The following is a 15,591-nucleotide window of genomic DNA, read 5'->3' on the forward strand; positions in this document are numbered from 1 at the left end:
AGATGGAATAACATGGCTTACAGGAACCCGACTGCACATTTACGCCGCAAGCAGAGGGTGTGGGAGGGAGAAAGAGATCGAGAAGCACGGACGAGGAGGGCCGAGGAGGGAAAAGGATTAGACACAGTGACACAGCCAGTCCGGAGAGAAAGACATGGGTGGGACCGAGCCGGAGCCTGAGGACAGAGAGGGAAGCAGGGGTGGAGATACCAGGAGAGAATCCTCTGTGTGTGAGTGTGTGTGTTTGATTTTTGGTTTCAATAGCATTAATTTCCGTTAATCATTGTTATTTTCTGTCTCCTGAATGTTTTGGGTTTCGTATGGTGTTCTTTTTTACAGCCTCTTAAGGCGTAAGGTGAGGTTGTGTCTCTGAGATCTTTCTTTCTTCTTTAGGAAGACCTGACTTGCTAGATAGGTCCTCTTATAACCGACCCTGGTGCGTCCCAGAGGTTTTGGGTTGTGGTGTTATCACTGACTTCCATATACATTTTCATTGACTTCCGTATACTTTTTATATTCTCTTTCAACCCTTGCTTAGCCCATTCAATCTTTAGTAGGATGTTCTTCAGTCTCCCAGTATTTGTTACCTTTCCAAATTGTTTCTTGTAGTTGATTTCGAGTCTCTTAGTGTTGTGGTCTGAAAATATGCACGGTGTGACCTCGATCTCTTTGAACTTCCTTAGGGATGACTGTTTTTCCCCAGCATATGATCTATAGAGGAGAATATTCCATGAGCACCGGAGAAGAATGTATATTCTGCTGCTTTATTATGAAATGTTCTGAACATATCTGTGAAGCCCATCTTGTCCAGTGTGTCATTCAAAGCCCCCGTTTGCTTGTTGATTTTTCGTTTACATGATCTGTCTATTGCAGTGAGTGAGTGCATAGAAGTCTCCTCCTATGATGGCATTACTAAGAATGAGGTTCCTTATGTTTGCGTTTAATTGGTTTGTATATTTGGTTGCTCTCAAATATGCCACATAAATGTATCCATTTGCTAGGTCTTCTTGGTGGATAGACCCCTGAATTATGACATCATGCCCTTGTGTATCACTTGACACAGTCTTAAATTAAAGTCTAGATTGTCTGATAGAAGTATGGCTACTTTGGCTTTGTTTTGTTGACGGGTAGCATGACAGATGATTCTCCATCCCCTTCTTTTCACTCTGAAGTTGTTTTCACATCTAAAGTGGGTCTCTGGTAAACAGCATATCGATGGAACTTGTTTTCTCATCCATTCTGTTCCCCTATGTTTTTTGATTGGAGCATTCAGTCCACTGACGTTTAAAGTAGTACTGAAAGACACGATTTTATGGCCATTATCTTGTTTGAAGAGTTGGAGGAAAACATATCTATATATCTTTATATCTGTATCTACGTCTCCATCTCCATCTATATGTATATGTGTATGTGTATGTATATGTATATGTATATGTATATGTATATGTATATGTATATGTATGTCTATGTATATGTATTGTATTAACTGTATCTATATATCTATATCTATATCGATATGTATATGTCTATATACATCTATATATATAATTCTATATCTATTTGTATATATAAATATAATTATAAAGATAGATAGATAGATAGATAGATAGATAGATAGATAGATAGATATCCATTTCCCTCTGAGTGTCCCCCCTTAAAATTGCATGCAGGTGTGATTTAGCGGTCACAAACTCCTTTAAATTTTGTGTATCTGGGAACCTTTTTCCTCTGTTTCTATTTTGAATGACGGCCTTGCTGGATAAAGAATTCTTCACTGTGGATGTTTCTAATTCAGCACTTTGAACGTATCCTACCACTCCTTTCAGGCCTGCCAAGTTTCTCTGGATAGGTCTGCTGCAAACCTGATCTGTCTTCTCTTGTAGTTTAGGGACTTGTTTCCCTTGCTGCCTTCATGATTCTCTTTGCCTGAGTACTTTGTGAGTTTGGATATGATATGCCTTGCTGAGGGTCAGTTTTTGTTGAATCTGATGGGGTCCTCGGTGCTTCCTGGATTTTGATGGTGTGTCTTTCCCCAGGTTAGCAAAATTTCCCACTATGATTTGCTCACATAACCTTTCTACCCCTTTTTCTCTCTCTTCCTCTTCGGGACCCCTATGATTCTGATGTTGTTTTTCGTTCTGCATGAGTCACTGATTTCTCCAATTCTTCAATCGTGCTCTTTTCCTTAATCTCCCTCGATTTTGCTGCTTCCATAGTCTCCATAAGTTGGTCCTCTGAATCGCTGATTCTCTGTTCTGTCTCATCCATCCTTGACACCGCTGCATCCATCCGTCATTGCAGCTCAGTTATATCATTTTTAATTTCATTCTGGCCAGTTTTTACTGCATTTTTTCTCTGCACAAAGGGACTCTAATCTACATTGGACTGCAGCTAGTATTCTCATAATCGTGCTTCTAAATGCTGCTTCAGACATCTTGCTTGTGTCTGTGTTGGTTGAATCCCTGGCTCTCGTTTCTTCAGGCTCTTTCTTTCTGGGTGAATTCCTTCCCTTTGTCATTTTGAATGGAGAAAAGGAACTCATGAGGTAGAAAATTCAATGAAATATTCAAATTATAAAATGTTAAAAGTAAAAACTTAAAAACACACATGTGAATAATGGAATGAATGATGCTAGATTCTAGGCATGTTTCACCTGGGTGTTGAAAGTGGTTTTGACACAGGAGAGAAAAAAACGTGGGAGTGGAGAAAAATTTAGAAAATACTAATAAAAAATATTAAAAAGGGAAATGTTGTGAGAATTTGAAAAATCAATACACTGAAGTAGACTAAAAGGAGAAGATGGGAGTAAAATAGAATCTGTGAATATAGACACAAAAGGAAAGAATAATGTAGAAGAGTATTAAAGAAAGTTAGTAAAATTTCCACCTGCCCAGTCTCCTTCGCCTCTCCGCGCACAAAAGCACCTCCCTTCCCATGCCTCCTCGCTCTCCAAGTTCACTTCTGCATGCCACGTACCTGCTGAATTCGGTGGTTCAGGATATGCAGATTGCTGTGCTAATCCTCCAGTCAGTTTCCTGGGTGGGTAGGATGGTTTAGTGTTGGTCTGGCTGTATCTCATGCACGCGAGACACTTAAGAAGCTTCCATGCTGTCTGCCATCCGGGCTCCTCCCCAAAGAGGTGAGATCTGTAGCACCAGTTCTCCGATATGAGACATCCCACAGGAAAGTTGTGGTCGGTGACAAAGCGGAAAAGGGCATGTACCAAACAGGGAGGTCACCCTGGAGGGGGAGGCAGAGAACCTGCTCCAGACCTGGGAGGGGAGGCAGGGGCTCAAATGCTGGAGCCACGCCCACTGCCCTCCAGCTGATTGTTCCTGAACAGCAGCCAACTGTCTGGGTCTGGCCTGGAGCGCCTTCACCCCAAGGACCCATGGTCAAAAAGTTCACTGCCTCTGCCTCTGCCTCTCCCCCACCTCCACCGCAGCCACAGCCACAGCCACAGCCACAGCCACTTCAGTGTCCGAAGGGCCACGGGGCCGTGGGCGTGCTTCCCAAATGCTGGTGGGCTCCAGAAGGAGGCAGCAGGCATTTAAAAACCTTGGGCCTTGACACTCCACCTGCTGGGCCTAGTCTGGAGCCTCATGCCTCAAGTTCCCACTCCTTCTGCTCTATGGCCCTAGCCTGAGGATGGGCTAGGGCCCCAAAGCAAGGGAGTCCTGTTCCGGAAAACGCTGAGATTCCTGACAATACCGGGCCTCCATTCTGCTGGAAGAGGGCGTTCGAGAGTCCAGGAATCGTGGCAACACCCCTGTCTCAGTCCCAGACAATTTCACTCATTCATACGCACTCACACGCACACGCACGGGCACGGGCACACACACACACACACACTCCCCCTCTGTGGCTGTCTCTAGTGGTGACTTACTCTCCTTCTTTGGCCTCCTTCCATGTCCCTCTGGCCTCTGTCTGTCTCTGAGTCCCTGTGATCATTTTCTTGAGGGAACGCTTCCTCCCTCCCGCACCTCCATCTCTCTTTCTCTGTCTCTGTGCTGTCCTTGCACAGTATCAGTGCATCTGGGTTTCCGTGAGCTGTGCGTGTCCATATGGACGGAGTAGGCTGCTGATGGCACAGGGCTGCAGGGGAACACACAAAGGAACGCACAAGTACCAGGGGTCAGAGCACATCCAGACCTCCTAAGCCGTGACTGCCTCCAGGCAGCCCACACAAGCTGGGTATACATGTGAACTGAGAAAGGTCAGTCCCTTGGCCCTTGCCCTGTAGGTTGCAGCCAGCTGGGAGGTACTGAAACCCAAGGGACTGCCCGGTGTTGAGAGGGTCTGAAGAAAGGGCAGGAGCCGAGGAGGCAGGGAACCTAGTCGTAGCTGGTGTTTCTCCACATGCCATGTTCCGGTGCCATTGGTACTGGAAGGTTGGTATCAGTTGTGGCTCTCTTTCCTTGGCATCTCAATGCAAGCTTCCGTGACCCAATGGAGGTCCTGAATCTGCCCTAGTTTTCAGCCAGGTTGGGCCCCAGGACAAATGCACGTGCTGTGTGAGGGGGGAAAGCAAGTGTGAGTCGTGAGGAGGAGCTAGCCTCGTGAGTGGGATGTGGCAGAGGGCATGAGTGAGTGCACAGGTCCACTAGAGTGTGTCTGTGAATGTATTGTGGCTGGCGCCTGTGAGTACTTTTGCCTGAGACCTAGCGTTTGTGCTGGCAGCGTGCACGTGTCTGTGTCCACGTGCCGCGTGGCCGTGCATCTTTGTGCCTGAGTGAGTGTGTGTAGGCCGTTGGCAAGCGAAGGAAAGAGACTGGGGGCTTTCCTGACTTGGTGAGTAAGGGGGGGCTCCAGTGCCAAAGTGCAGCGAGTGCAATCCCTTCGCGCCTGGGATCGACACGGAGCTAGCTGATCACCTTTCATGACGGGAGGAAAGCCCGGACTTTGCCTGGGTCCGCTCGTCCTGTGTTGCCTTGGCCAGGGGCAAGTTGGGGTTGGGCCACCCATGGCGCAGTGGAGGAGGACCAAAGTTCCCTGCAAGGAAGTGGGCGTTAGTGGAGGGAGGCAGCAGAGAGCATGAGTAAGTCTGGCCCTGCTCCTGGAGCGGCCTAGGGGATCATCGCAAGGCCTTGTGGTCCCAGCCAGGGTATGTGTCTCGGTGAACATCCTCCTGGATGACCCTGCAGAGACAGGCCTGGCTGGTCTAGAGTCCCTTGCGAAGTTGGGGCCCGGCCCCTGGACCCCAATACTGTGGTAGGTGTTGTTCAAACTGAAAGGCATTGCCTGCTTGTCCCAGACGGTCCCTGCACCTGGGACCCAGATTTGTTCCCACGTTCCTGCCGCGGGGTCTCCCGGCGATGCGTGGGAGTTTGACAGGCCCCATTTCTCTGGAGGGAGTGAGTTGCATAGGTCAGGTGCACCAGGGTCTGGGCCTGCTTTCCTGTCTTGCCCACCCGCTACGTCCTCTGCTGAGGGCAGCTTGAGGGCTCACCACTGGACCTGTTCCTCTCCCTTTCTGGGTAAGAGTTTGCCGCTCTGTCGGTCACACTGGCCACCCCCTCTCAGCCCCCTACCACCTGTTCAGCCTCCCCCCATCCACCTGCGTTTCTATGCATTGCTGTCACCTGAAGCGGTGGTGTGCTGCCTCATATATCACAGCCACCCTGGAGCATTTCTGTACCCCGTTCGTATCCTGACATAGCCCAGCGAGTCTGGAGGAACCTCTTCTGTGTCACGGAAGCAACATGTTGGCCAGAGGGCCCGGCACACGAATTTGGAAATCCTAGAATCCCCCGCCTGCCTGGCAGCCTCCTGGTCCCATAAAGAGGTAGGGGAACACTGCATTCCACCAAAGGGAAAAGGCAATGCATGAGTGTGGTGCCTGGCCAGGCAATGCATCTCGAGCCTCCAATCCTGCAGTGGCTCTGTGTGGTGTGTGTGTGTGTAGCTTATGCTGTCTGACATAGACCGGCAGGGAGTCCACATCACCACTGCCCTGACAGGGAGGGAGACCACATCATCGCCCTCACTGCACACCGTCTGCAGCTTATTGCTTTCCCAAAGTGGTCATGTGGCTTCATGTAGACCCTGGGGCGTGTCCCTCACTTGGGTCCCAACACTGCATCCCCCAACCCCCCGATACCTCTCGGAGACCCTTGAAAGCACGCTGCCTGTGGCACAGGGGGACAGTGTTTTGAGCCAGCGCCCACGCTCATGGCAGCCTGCCGCCTAAGTGAGTGGTAAAGGAAATGGGACCAGGATGAACAGACATACGGCCAACGAAGGCCTGGGGAGGGTCCCTGTGAGAAGATGGCCAAGCATTGTGGGAGGAAGGGGACCGCTGTCTGTGGGACAGACACAAGCTCCAGGAATCCCAGGGCCCACGGTCACGGGTCTTTCCTGTGCACTGCCACACACGGGAGCAATGGGCAGCCCATCATGAGAGGGGGGTGTGTGCTTGCCAGTGTGTCACTTTCCAGGCAACGGGGACAAACGGCAAGAGCGGCGCGCATGATACGCAGCCTCCCCTAGTGTGGCGTCCTCTCCACGTCACACACCTCTGGTCACCGACCTTCCCTAGCCGGTGCACTGCTAGACTGCTGTCATGACATACGTGTCTTCTGGGAGCAAGGATGGACGTAGAGAGTATGCAAAGGAGGCTGAGCAGATGGAAAACCGGGGTGCACAGACAGCAGGCGCACAGCTGACATGCGTCTCCCGGACAGCCAAGGTGATCCGCTGAGTGGATTTGTCGGACTAGGGGCACAATGAACAAAGGTGGCGGTGTAAATGGGCAAAGCGGGGAGGTCCCCCTTTACCCGTGTGTGTAGATAGCCGCGTGCCCAGCGCAGCGTGGAATGCAAAGGTCGCTTTCGCATGGCCAGAAGCCAAACAGGGCACCCAGAGCGCACAGAGGGCCGGCTGCAAGCCCCCCGGAGGAGTTGCACTGCACGGGGCCCAGAGCCTTCCTGCCTATGCAACAGACGCGCCCCAGTTTCCGGGTGACCTAGGGGCGGGACCGCCGAAGCCACGCACGCCACCGTCCCTATCATTGGTCCTGAAGGCAGTGAAGCGGCCTGGGCGTGGCTTGGAGCTCCCTCAGCCTCAAAGCCGCAGGCGCACACCTCTCACCACAAAGGCCTCCGAGGCAGCATCGGCATAGCGATAGCCACCGCCGAGGCATCCTGGGTACAGCACCATGCGCATGCGCATGCGCATGCGCCCCCTCGACCTTTGGGCTCTGGGAGGAAGGGGGAGCGAGTTGCCAGCCATTGCCCTCAGGGCTCCACTCACTGGGTCTGGGGAGGGGGGCCGTGCTTTCACCTCCCGCTTCGTGGTCGGTAGGAGCCACAGTTGGTGTCTCGGGCCGGGGCCGCATGTTGCGCGACTCGTGTTTCCGAAACACTGGGGATGCCCGGAGGCCCCATGCCGCCTTCGACCGGGAACGGGGCGGTCGAGAGACGAGGGCCCGTGGGGACACTGGGTCTCCGGCAGGGCCGGAGGTGCCGCAGGCCGAAGGCTTGCAGGCCACAAGCGAACAGCCTGTGCAGGAAGGCCAGGCCCGACCCGAGAGGCAGGTGGGCGGCCCCAGCGAGATATCGGTGCCGCTGGTGCATGACATAGTGGCGGTGGAGGCGCTGTGGGGCCTGGCGGAGGAGGAGGTTGAGGTGGCGGCCGCGGAAGAGGACGCGCCTGGGGAAGAGGGGCATGAGCAGAGGAAGAAGGGGGAGGAGGACGAGGAGCAGGAGCCGGGGAAGGAGAAGGTCCAAGTTCACGAGGAGGAGGACCTGAAGGGCGAGGGGGAGCAGCAGGACCAGAAGAGCAGAAGGAGGAGGAGGAGGAGGAGGAAGAGGGGGAGAGGCAGCAGGAGTAAAAGATTAGAAGGAGGAGGAGCAGCAGAAGCCCAAGCAGAAGGAGGAAGAGCAGAAGGAGGAGGAGTTGGCGGAAATGAAAGGGGAGGAGCAGGAGCAGCAGGGTATACAAGCAGGCGCGGCGGCGGCCAGGGCGCCGGCCGCGGCGGTGGCGGTGGAGGCATTGGCGGCGGCAGTGGCAGGGGAAGGGGACCAGGAGGAGGAGCAGGAGGAGGAAGGGAAGGCGTGCGAGCCATTAAAGGGAGAGCAGAATTGCAAACCGAGGAGGAAGAGGAGCAGGAGAAGGAAGCGCTGGAGGAGCAGCAGCAGGGCGAGGAGGAGGTGGAGGGCAAGGAGGACAAGGAGGAGCGGGAGGAGGAGGAACAGAAGCCGAGTGAGCAGGAAGGCCGATGGGTGGAAGAAGCCCAGCAGCTGCAGGTGAAGCAGGATAAGAAGGAGCAGGTAGAGTCAGGCCTCCGTCCTTGCCCTTCCCCACTGGAGGCTCTGGAGGCTCTGGCGGCCCTTCAGATAGAGCTACAGCCGGTGAATAAACAAGCCAGCCGGGAGCACGCTCGACTCAAACTCAGGATGTGGCAGAGGCGGCAGCGACATCTGCAGCAGAGAGGTGCCCTTATCCAGGGCATCCGTGGTTTCTGGGCCAAGGCTGTATCCTTCCTGCTGCTGGTGGAGGGTCCAGAGGGGGCTGGGCTTGCGCAAGAGGAAGGAAAGGGCGGTGCCATTTAGAGGAACCCAGGACAGGGACTGGAGCTAAGCCACGCTCCAGTGGCCGGGAACGTGCAAACGTGATCCCATCCGGTGGTCCTGGCTCTGCAATGAGTGTGGGAGGAGGGCAGTGCCGGGGTGGAGGAGGCATGTGTGCTTTACGTCGCACCTGGCACGGAAACAGCGCTGGGAGAGTGGGGAGTGGCGGTGGAGGTCCAGGCCAGGTCGGGGAAATGACCGAGGGCTTCTTCCCACACAAAGCCGCGTGGGGGCACGTTTCTGGGTCCCGCTAAGCATCTTGCTGCGGGGAAGGCGATGTGAATGCCCACTGGTCGGCGCGAGACCGGATGTGTGCTGTCTGGCTGTGTGGAAGTAAGCGTCCTCAGTGTCCTCACGAGCACACAAAGCTAGGCGTGGTTGCGGGCGTCTGGGCATGCACAGCCTCCTGTGCGTGTCTAGCAGAGCCCTGCGCGATCCTGAGACCCCGTGGGCCTGGACGCAGCCTGTGGGGAGGGCTTGAGACCCTGGGGGAGGACGCCAGTCCCGGGGGGAGGACGCCTGGATGCTGTCCACACTGGTTCTCTGGTTCGAGCTCTCTCACGCCCAGCACCTGAAGGCTCTTTGACCTGCGGCAGTTTGTGAACCACCCTCAGATGTCAGCCCTGATTAGTAAGCCCGATGAAAGCATGCTTCGCCACATGACCAATTTGAAGGTCGGCCTGGGAGTGGGAGGTGGTGTGGGTGGCTGGCTGTGTGGGGAGGGGAGGTGGTGGGGAGAAGTGATGTGTTCCTTCCTCAGGGGAGGGCGGGTCTCCTGGAACAAGATTTCACATTTCTGCCCCACTGTACCACGGCAGGTGGAGGAACACAAGTTTCCCAGGGAATGCCGGAAGATCCTGCTGTTTTTTGGCAAGAACTCCTACTTCCAGAATGAAGTCGTTACGAAGGAGTATGTCCTAGGCCTTGATGGTAAGTGTCCACTGACTGCATGGGCGGCAGTGGGTGGAGGGTTGAATGCGATAAGTTCTCTGGCGCCTTCTCACATACTCGTCTTCCTGCAGGGTATAGGGCGTCTCATTCCAGTCCCATCCAGTGGTACCCAAGGTACAGACAGGAGGCCTACAGACGCAGGCATGACAACAGCAGCCTCAACTTCTTCAACTGGTTCTCTGACCACAGCTTTGCCGGCTCTAGCAGGATTGCTGAGGTGGGGCCCTGTAACAAGGAAGGGAGGTGATTTTCATGGGTTCCCCCACTGCGTGGGATAGCTACCTGAGGCCTGGCCTGTCTCCCCTACCAGATAATCATAGAGGATCTTTGGCCCAACCCCCTGCCGTATTTCAAGATGAAGGAGGCCCCAGGAGAGAGAACTGAGAGGGAAAGAGGTGAGCAGCCAAGGGTGTGGGCACGGAAATGTGTGCCGTGGGGTCCAGGGCACAATTCTCTTCTGCATGGAGGCACCGAGACTCACAGCGGCACAGGAGGTGACCCCAGGTCAAAAGGGCATCAGCCTGAGACAGGGAGTCTTAAGAAGTAACGTGTCAAAGAGGCTTTGCCCCTTTGGGGAGCCTGAAGGTGGGAAGGGGGCTAGACAAAAAGAATGAGCAAAGCGGGACAACCAAAGCTGGCTCATCACATAGCACGGTGACAACTGTCATTCCCGGACCATGAACCCCACCCTCAGGCCTCCTACCACCATCCCACATGTTGTCTGGCTTCTGGATCCCCTTGTCAGCTTTGGCACAGCTTATCACACCCTCCCATCCTACTTTCCGTTTGGAAACATTCACGCAACCTTACTCAGGTCCAAGATAAGACTCTCACCTGTCCTGTGTGTGTGTGTGTGTGTGTGTGTGTGTGTGTGTGTGTGTGTGTCTGTCTGTGTGTACCCATATACCCCAGGGATATGCACGATCTTGAGAAGAGTATGAAGGAGCGTCGCACTTCATCGACCCCAGTGGAAACCCTTCCGATGCTCACCGATGGTCCACAAGATTCTCCTGGCCATGAAATAAGGACAAGGGTGGTGGTGACACGTGGCGCAGGGCGGGGGTCCAATACATTTGAAGAAATATAGAATGGGAGATAAACAGCATGAAGTGTTTGTGTGTGTCTTCCTCTCAGGTTCGCTCTGGGGCGTGTCCATGTATACATGCGGCTGTCCAGAGGTGTAAGTGTTCTGTGCCTGCACATTGGAGTTCCAAGGAAGGGCGGGACGTAGGACATTGTCCGTAGGGATGGGTCACACATTGGGATTGCATGTGAGGTCAGTAAGATTGAAGCAATGGGGACTTGAGTGAGGGAGGCCAGGGCACAAACCTGAGAGAAAGGCCAGTGCCCAGGTTCATAGCTTTCCTGTGAAAATGAGGAAATTCAAGGAAACGGAGAGGCCAGCACAGGCCAGGGATGTCCAATATTCAGGGTTTGGGCATGTCCATGATGGTGCCCCCAGAATCCCTCATGGGGACACCCTCAGTCATGTTGACTGAACCGCCACACAGGGAGGAATTCCAGGGTTGATTACCCTCTGGTTTTCAGACGTCTACCAATGCAGACTGTCTTGTGGACAAGGTCAGGATCTCAGGACCAGCCACACATATTTGAGGGATTGTGAGCAGGTTGTAAGATTGGTGTCCAGGGGAAGGAACCGAGGGACCAGAGGCAGAGTGGGTGGGTAAGACCGATGAAGTTCTGCTTCAGGCAGAGTTGACAGGGACAACATACACACTGCAGAGAAAACAGCCCACTACAGTCTCACGCAACTCCAAAATCACAGCCAACTTTTCTGGTTCCACTTCCTGAAGCTGAGCCTCCCAAACACCGCTTCACTTATTCTCACACACACCACACACACACACACACACACACACACACACACACACACACACACACGACTCCTGAAGGAGTCCTAGTGCTGATGCCCTTGTGTGAACTTTGCTGTTTCTGAAAAGACCTCTGGTTACGAATGGGTGGCCCAGATTGCAAGCCAACAGAGGGGAGGGTCGCGGGGAGGTGGGGCTCTTCAAGGGCACGAACACGCCAACCTCTCCCGTGTGCCCTCTGCCCTCTCATCATCAGCCGTGATGAGTCGGGTGATGCTCTTCCTCTGTGTCCACAGGCTTAAGCCGTGTGTCCAACACGCCATGTGAGACTTGTGAGAAGACTCCCAAGTGCAAACACCAGCAGGCGCTCAGGGAGGTCGCCTCGTCCCAGGCAGCCTGTGTTCCTTTGCCTGAGTGCCAGGACAAAGGCTGCCTCAGCCACATAGGGAACGATGGACTTGTGAGGCCTTAGCATTCTGTGCAGAGGTCCCCGGCAGGCCTGGAGCTTAGAAAGGACTGGGACGAGCCTCACCTGCGAAGACGTGAGTGCTGGGATACTCCTTACACAGCAGATGGCTGCTTGCCAGAGATGTCTGTGCTAGGGATGGGGCAAAAGCTCCACCGTGCGAGCAGTGCAGTAGACAGAGTTCAGCCTTGTCCATCGCAGGCTCTTCTGTATCCCCATGTAACACGGCCCCCAGCACAGCGTGCCTGACACTGACCTCCCGACACTAATATTCCTGTCTCCCAAGCTGCCCAAGCTCCCCAGGATCCCCACTGCACAGCTCTGCAGTACAAGAGCCTTCTCTGCAGTGGGTCTATTCCAGAGAAGGCGTGGGCAGTCCCAATGCATGGAGGCCTCTTGCCCCTATCATATGCAGACAACATGGTCAGCGGGGTGTCAGCACGCTGTGGAGTTGAGGATCTGTGCGACCAAGCCTTACCTCTTCCAGGGCAGAGGCTGTCGCACTCTCTAGAAGGGAAGGCAGGCCTTTCTCTCGCTGCTGTCTGCACACTGGCTGGAGAGGCACGTCTTCTCAGCTGCTTGATGGGTAAATGTCAGGGTACCCTGGAAAAGCTCCCAGTGCTGACCCGAGTCTTTGGGTGTGAACATCCAAAGAAAGTATGGCCAGTGATTGTGCAGTGGGAATACGGCCTCAGTGGTCATGAGGCTGGGCCCTTTGGGGCATCTTTCTGCACAAGCAGGCCGTTACTTGATAGGTCTTGCCGAGCAGGAACACTTTACGGGACAGGTGAACACAGGGTCCCCCACATGTTAATATCTCCAGCCAATACCTCCTTCGGGGCCAGGGTGACGTTTCCGCCCGGCCTGTCCCAAAGACAAGGTACGGACAAAGTGTGGGTGTGGAATACACTCACGGCACCCAGAGCCAAACCCTCAAGTGTGGACACTTGAGGTCCGTGGGCAGAGGCCTCGGTGCTCTGTGTCCGAGGGATTACAGCCCTCATGCTGCACACCCGGCATCCCCGGGTGTCCTCCTGTATCCGCAGCTCTCCCCGGGGAGCCCTAGGGTCCAGGAGCTGCTAAACCCCCTGCACAACTGTATCTGCTGCCCAGCGGCCTCTTCCACCCCAACATCAGCGTGTGTGGGCTCCAGAGTGCTGTCCCTCGAGAGAGGACACCCTCAGCAATTCAGGAGCCTTCTGACTTCCATGTCTCTGAACCACACGTGTCTCATTGGCCTGTCGGGATCGTCACGTTGTTCTCTGTTCACAGGAAATGTCTCGCATTGCCTGTGCTCCTCTGTCTCCCTGAGTGAGCCCTGGCGTGTTTGTGTCTTTTCCTGGCTTTGCCTGTGCCGACACCTCTCTGGTGATGCCTCCTTGCCTGGCCTAAGTGGGCACAGCTGTACCCGTGTAACCGCCTTCGTCTCTGCACACCTGTGTGTTGGGTCAGCTGTGGCTCTGGTGGCCTGTCTTGTCTTTGGTGTATGCTTCTGCGCTTGAGTGTGCTTCCCTCTGCATTCAACCCCTTTCTTCCACTGACAGATCCAGTTGCTGTCCTGCTGTCAGGTGGAGGGGCTTCTGCGTGTTCTGTTCTATGTTCCAGGAGCCAGAAATCCTTCCGTGCCTGTAGGACCTTCGTCAGAGGATTGGCCATGCACTCACTGCCAGCCAGTCAATGTCCCCAAATGCAGCTGGCTTGCTGTGAGCATTCCGTCACACCTCTATTTTCTGTCCTTCTGTTTTCAAACCCTTTGCGCCCGAGGGGCTCAAACGTCACTGGCCTGCACATTGCAGATGCAGGCGTAAATTGTGAAAAGCGGACCGGCAACGTTTTCCCACTTACTCTTTTGCCACGTGGCATGTTCCTGGCTGGGAGAGACTTCCCCCTGCCAGTGTGTGTCTCGTTTCCGTGTGCCTCCTGTGTGTTCTGGTCCCTAATTTGTCCATTACGTCCTACCTGGGAGTCTGATCCATGTTTGCAGGAACGAGGCTGACACCTTTGACTGCTGGGTTCTGAGCTCAGCTTAGTCCACCAGGACTAGTGCGTGCCTGAGGGACACAACGGGCAGTGACGGATGTGCCCGTATCCTTCACGTGCAAGCGCTCCGTCCAGCCACCTTCACCGGGACATTTCTCAGCGACCCCTCTTTGTTTGTGGTGAGAGCACTTGCCTCTGAGAAATCTGACGAGGCGGTGAAGCATTGCTTACGGCTGCCCTGTGCAAGTTAGATCTCCAGAACTCATGCACATGGCATGACTGCATCTTCACACCCGAGCCCCGACACCTCCTCATCGCACCCTCCCCTGATTAGCACCACTCTACTCTCTGGTGGACTGCATGCCTTTAACTCCTTTAGTCTCCTCAGGAATCCATCAGGCAGGGCTCACCACCACTGTGCTTCTGTCAGGCGCTGGCTTCTTTCAGTGAGCCCAGTGCTTTCTGCACTGATGCTCAATGCACCCGCAGAAGGGTGAGCCACACTAAGCCCGGCGGCAAACCCTTTGGCCCTACATTTCCCACACGTGTGCCTGGTGGCAGAGGTGCACAAGGAGCCCGCCTGCATGCGTCTCCCAGGTCCTCCACAGGGTACAAAGTACCGCCTCAGGAGGCTGATCCGCATCACATGGGCATAGCTCTGCTTGCACGTGTTAGCCTTTCGTATCATACAGGCAGCCCAGACTTAGAAATCCTGCTACCTGCTTACAACTATCCAGCCCTCGTGCTTCTGCAGACGCTCTGTGTCTGTACAGACATTTGAGTCACGGTCTCGTGACCTTCCAATACAGCTTGATGGTCTGTCCTTAGCTTACAGCCTGGGATGCGGTTCTCACTCATTGTCCTCCCCTCGGGTGCGAGTTTCCTCCATCACTGTGGTGGAAGGTAACCTTTATCACCATACGTTGGCTTGAAATTACTGGGCGGATCACCTGTCTGCGTCCGGGGATCCGAAGGAGACCTTGGCTCTTTTGCTCACGGTCCACCCTTTCTCTGTGATGAGTCGCTTTGGATGAGAAGCTTGCCAGAGGCGAGGGGGCCTCAGAGTTGAGCACATTTCCTGGGCATCTGTGAGAACTTCGTTGGCTCCACTCGGAAAGCATTGACATTCATGGATGTGCAGCCTCTGCTTTTGCTTGAATTTGCCGAGCTTTGGGACGTGATTTCTTCCCGCACGTGCTGTGCCTAAACCTCTGCTGTGTCTTTCCGGCAGTCCCGTTTCCTGTCTCCTGCTGGTAAGTGCAGGGCTTCCAGCAGCCCTGTGGGGAACGGGTCCTTGTTTTCTTCCCTGCGGTGCCCTCTTCCTCACCCCGAATGACCTCATTGCAGCTTCCTTCTAGTTCAGCGATCGTTTCAGACTGCCCTTAAGGTCCAGGTGGGAGCGGTGCCTTTTGTGCTGAGGGCTGACCACTGTACAGCATTCGTCTCTGTGCAAATTGCACAGGTGAATTTCACCAGGTGAAAGTGCACACTGCAGTTGCCCTGTCTTCAGAGTCAGCCCACCTGTCTCCGCCTCGGCTGCCCCTGCTCTCCTTCCTCCTACCCTCTCCTTACCTCCCCCTCCCTTGTCTTCTTCCTGTCCCTCCCTCCCACTTTCCTTCCAGCTCTCTTTGTCTTCGTCTCCCTCCTCTCCATCACTAATGCCTCCCCCTGTCTCCGCCTGTCTTCCTTGTAATAGGTGCCCCTCTGTCTCTTCTTGTCTTGCTCCTCCTCCCTGTCTCTCCCGCCAATCTCCCCGGACTCTCCCTCTCCAGGCCGGTCTTCCCCTCCACTC

The 15,591-nt window shown here is 54.5% G+C and overlaps 1 protein-coding gene and 1 long non-coding RNA gene across 2 annotated transcripts; one reads left to right on the forward strand and one right to left on the reverse strand.

Annotated features, from left to right (window-relative positions):
- Positions 1–835: 835 nt before the first annotated feature.
- On the reverse strand, positions 836–3,483 carry LOC122212835. The gene is made up of 2 exons (XR_006199338.1): positions 2,977–3,483; positions 836–1,295 (listed from the first exon to the last, which is right to left on the reverse strand). It is a non-coding gene; the product is annotated as an uncharacterized LOC122212835 (long non-coding RNA).
- A 3,851-nt stretch (positions 3,484–7,334) lies between these two features.
- On the forward strand, positions 7,335–10,626 carry LOC122212826 (testis-specific Y-encoded protein 3-like). Its single transcript, XM_042926802.1, has 7 exons — positions 7,335–7,752; positions 7,849–8,474; positions 9,167–9,244; positions 9,389–9,500; positions 9,593–9,738; positions 9,832–9,916; positions 10,434–10,626. The coding sequence occupies exons 1-7, from the start codon at positions 7,335–7,337 to the stop codon at positions 10,460–10,462; spliced, it is 1,494 nt and encodes a 497-aa protein (XP_042782736.1). The 3' UTR covers positions 10,463–10,626.
- Positions 10,627–15,591: the final 4,965 nt, after the last annotated feature.

This window comes from Panthera leo (genome assembly GCF_018350215.1).
Source record: "Panthera leo isolate Ple1 chromosome Y unlocalized genomic scaffold, P.leo_Ple1_pat1.1 chrY_random_Un_scaffold_79, whole genome shotgun sequence".
Lineage (NCBI taxonomy): Eukaryota > Metazoa > Chordata > Mammalia > Carnivora > Felidae > Panthera > Panthera leo.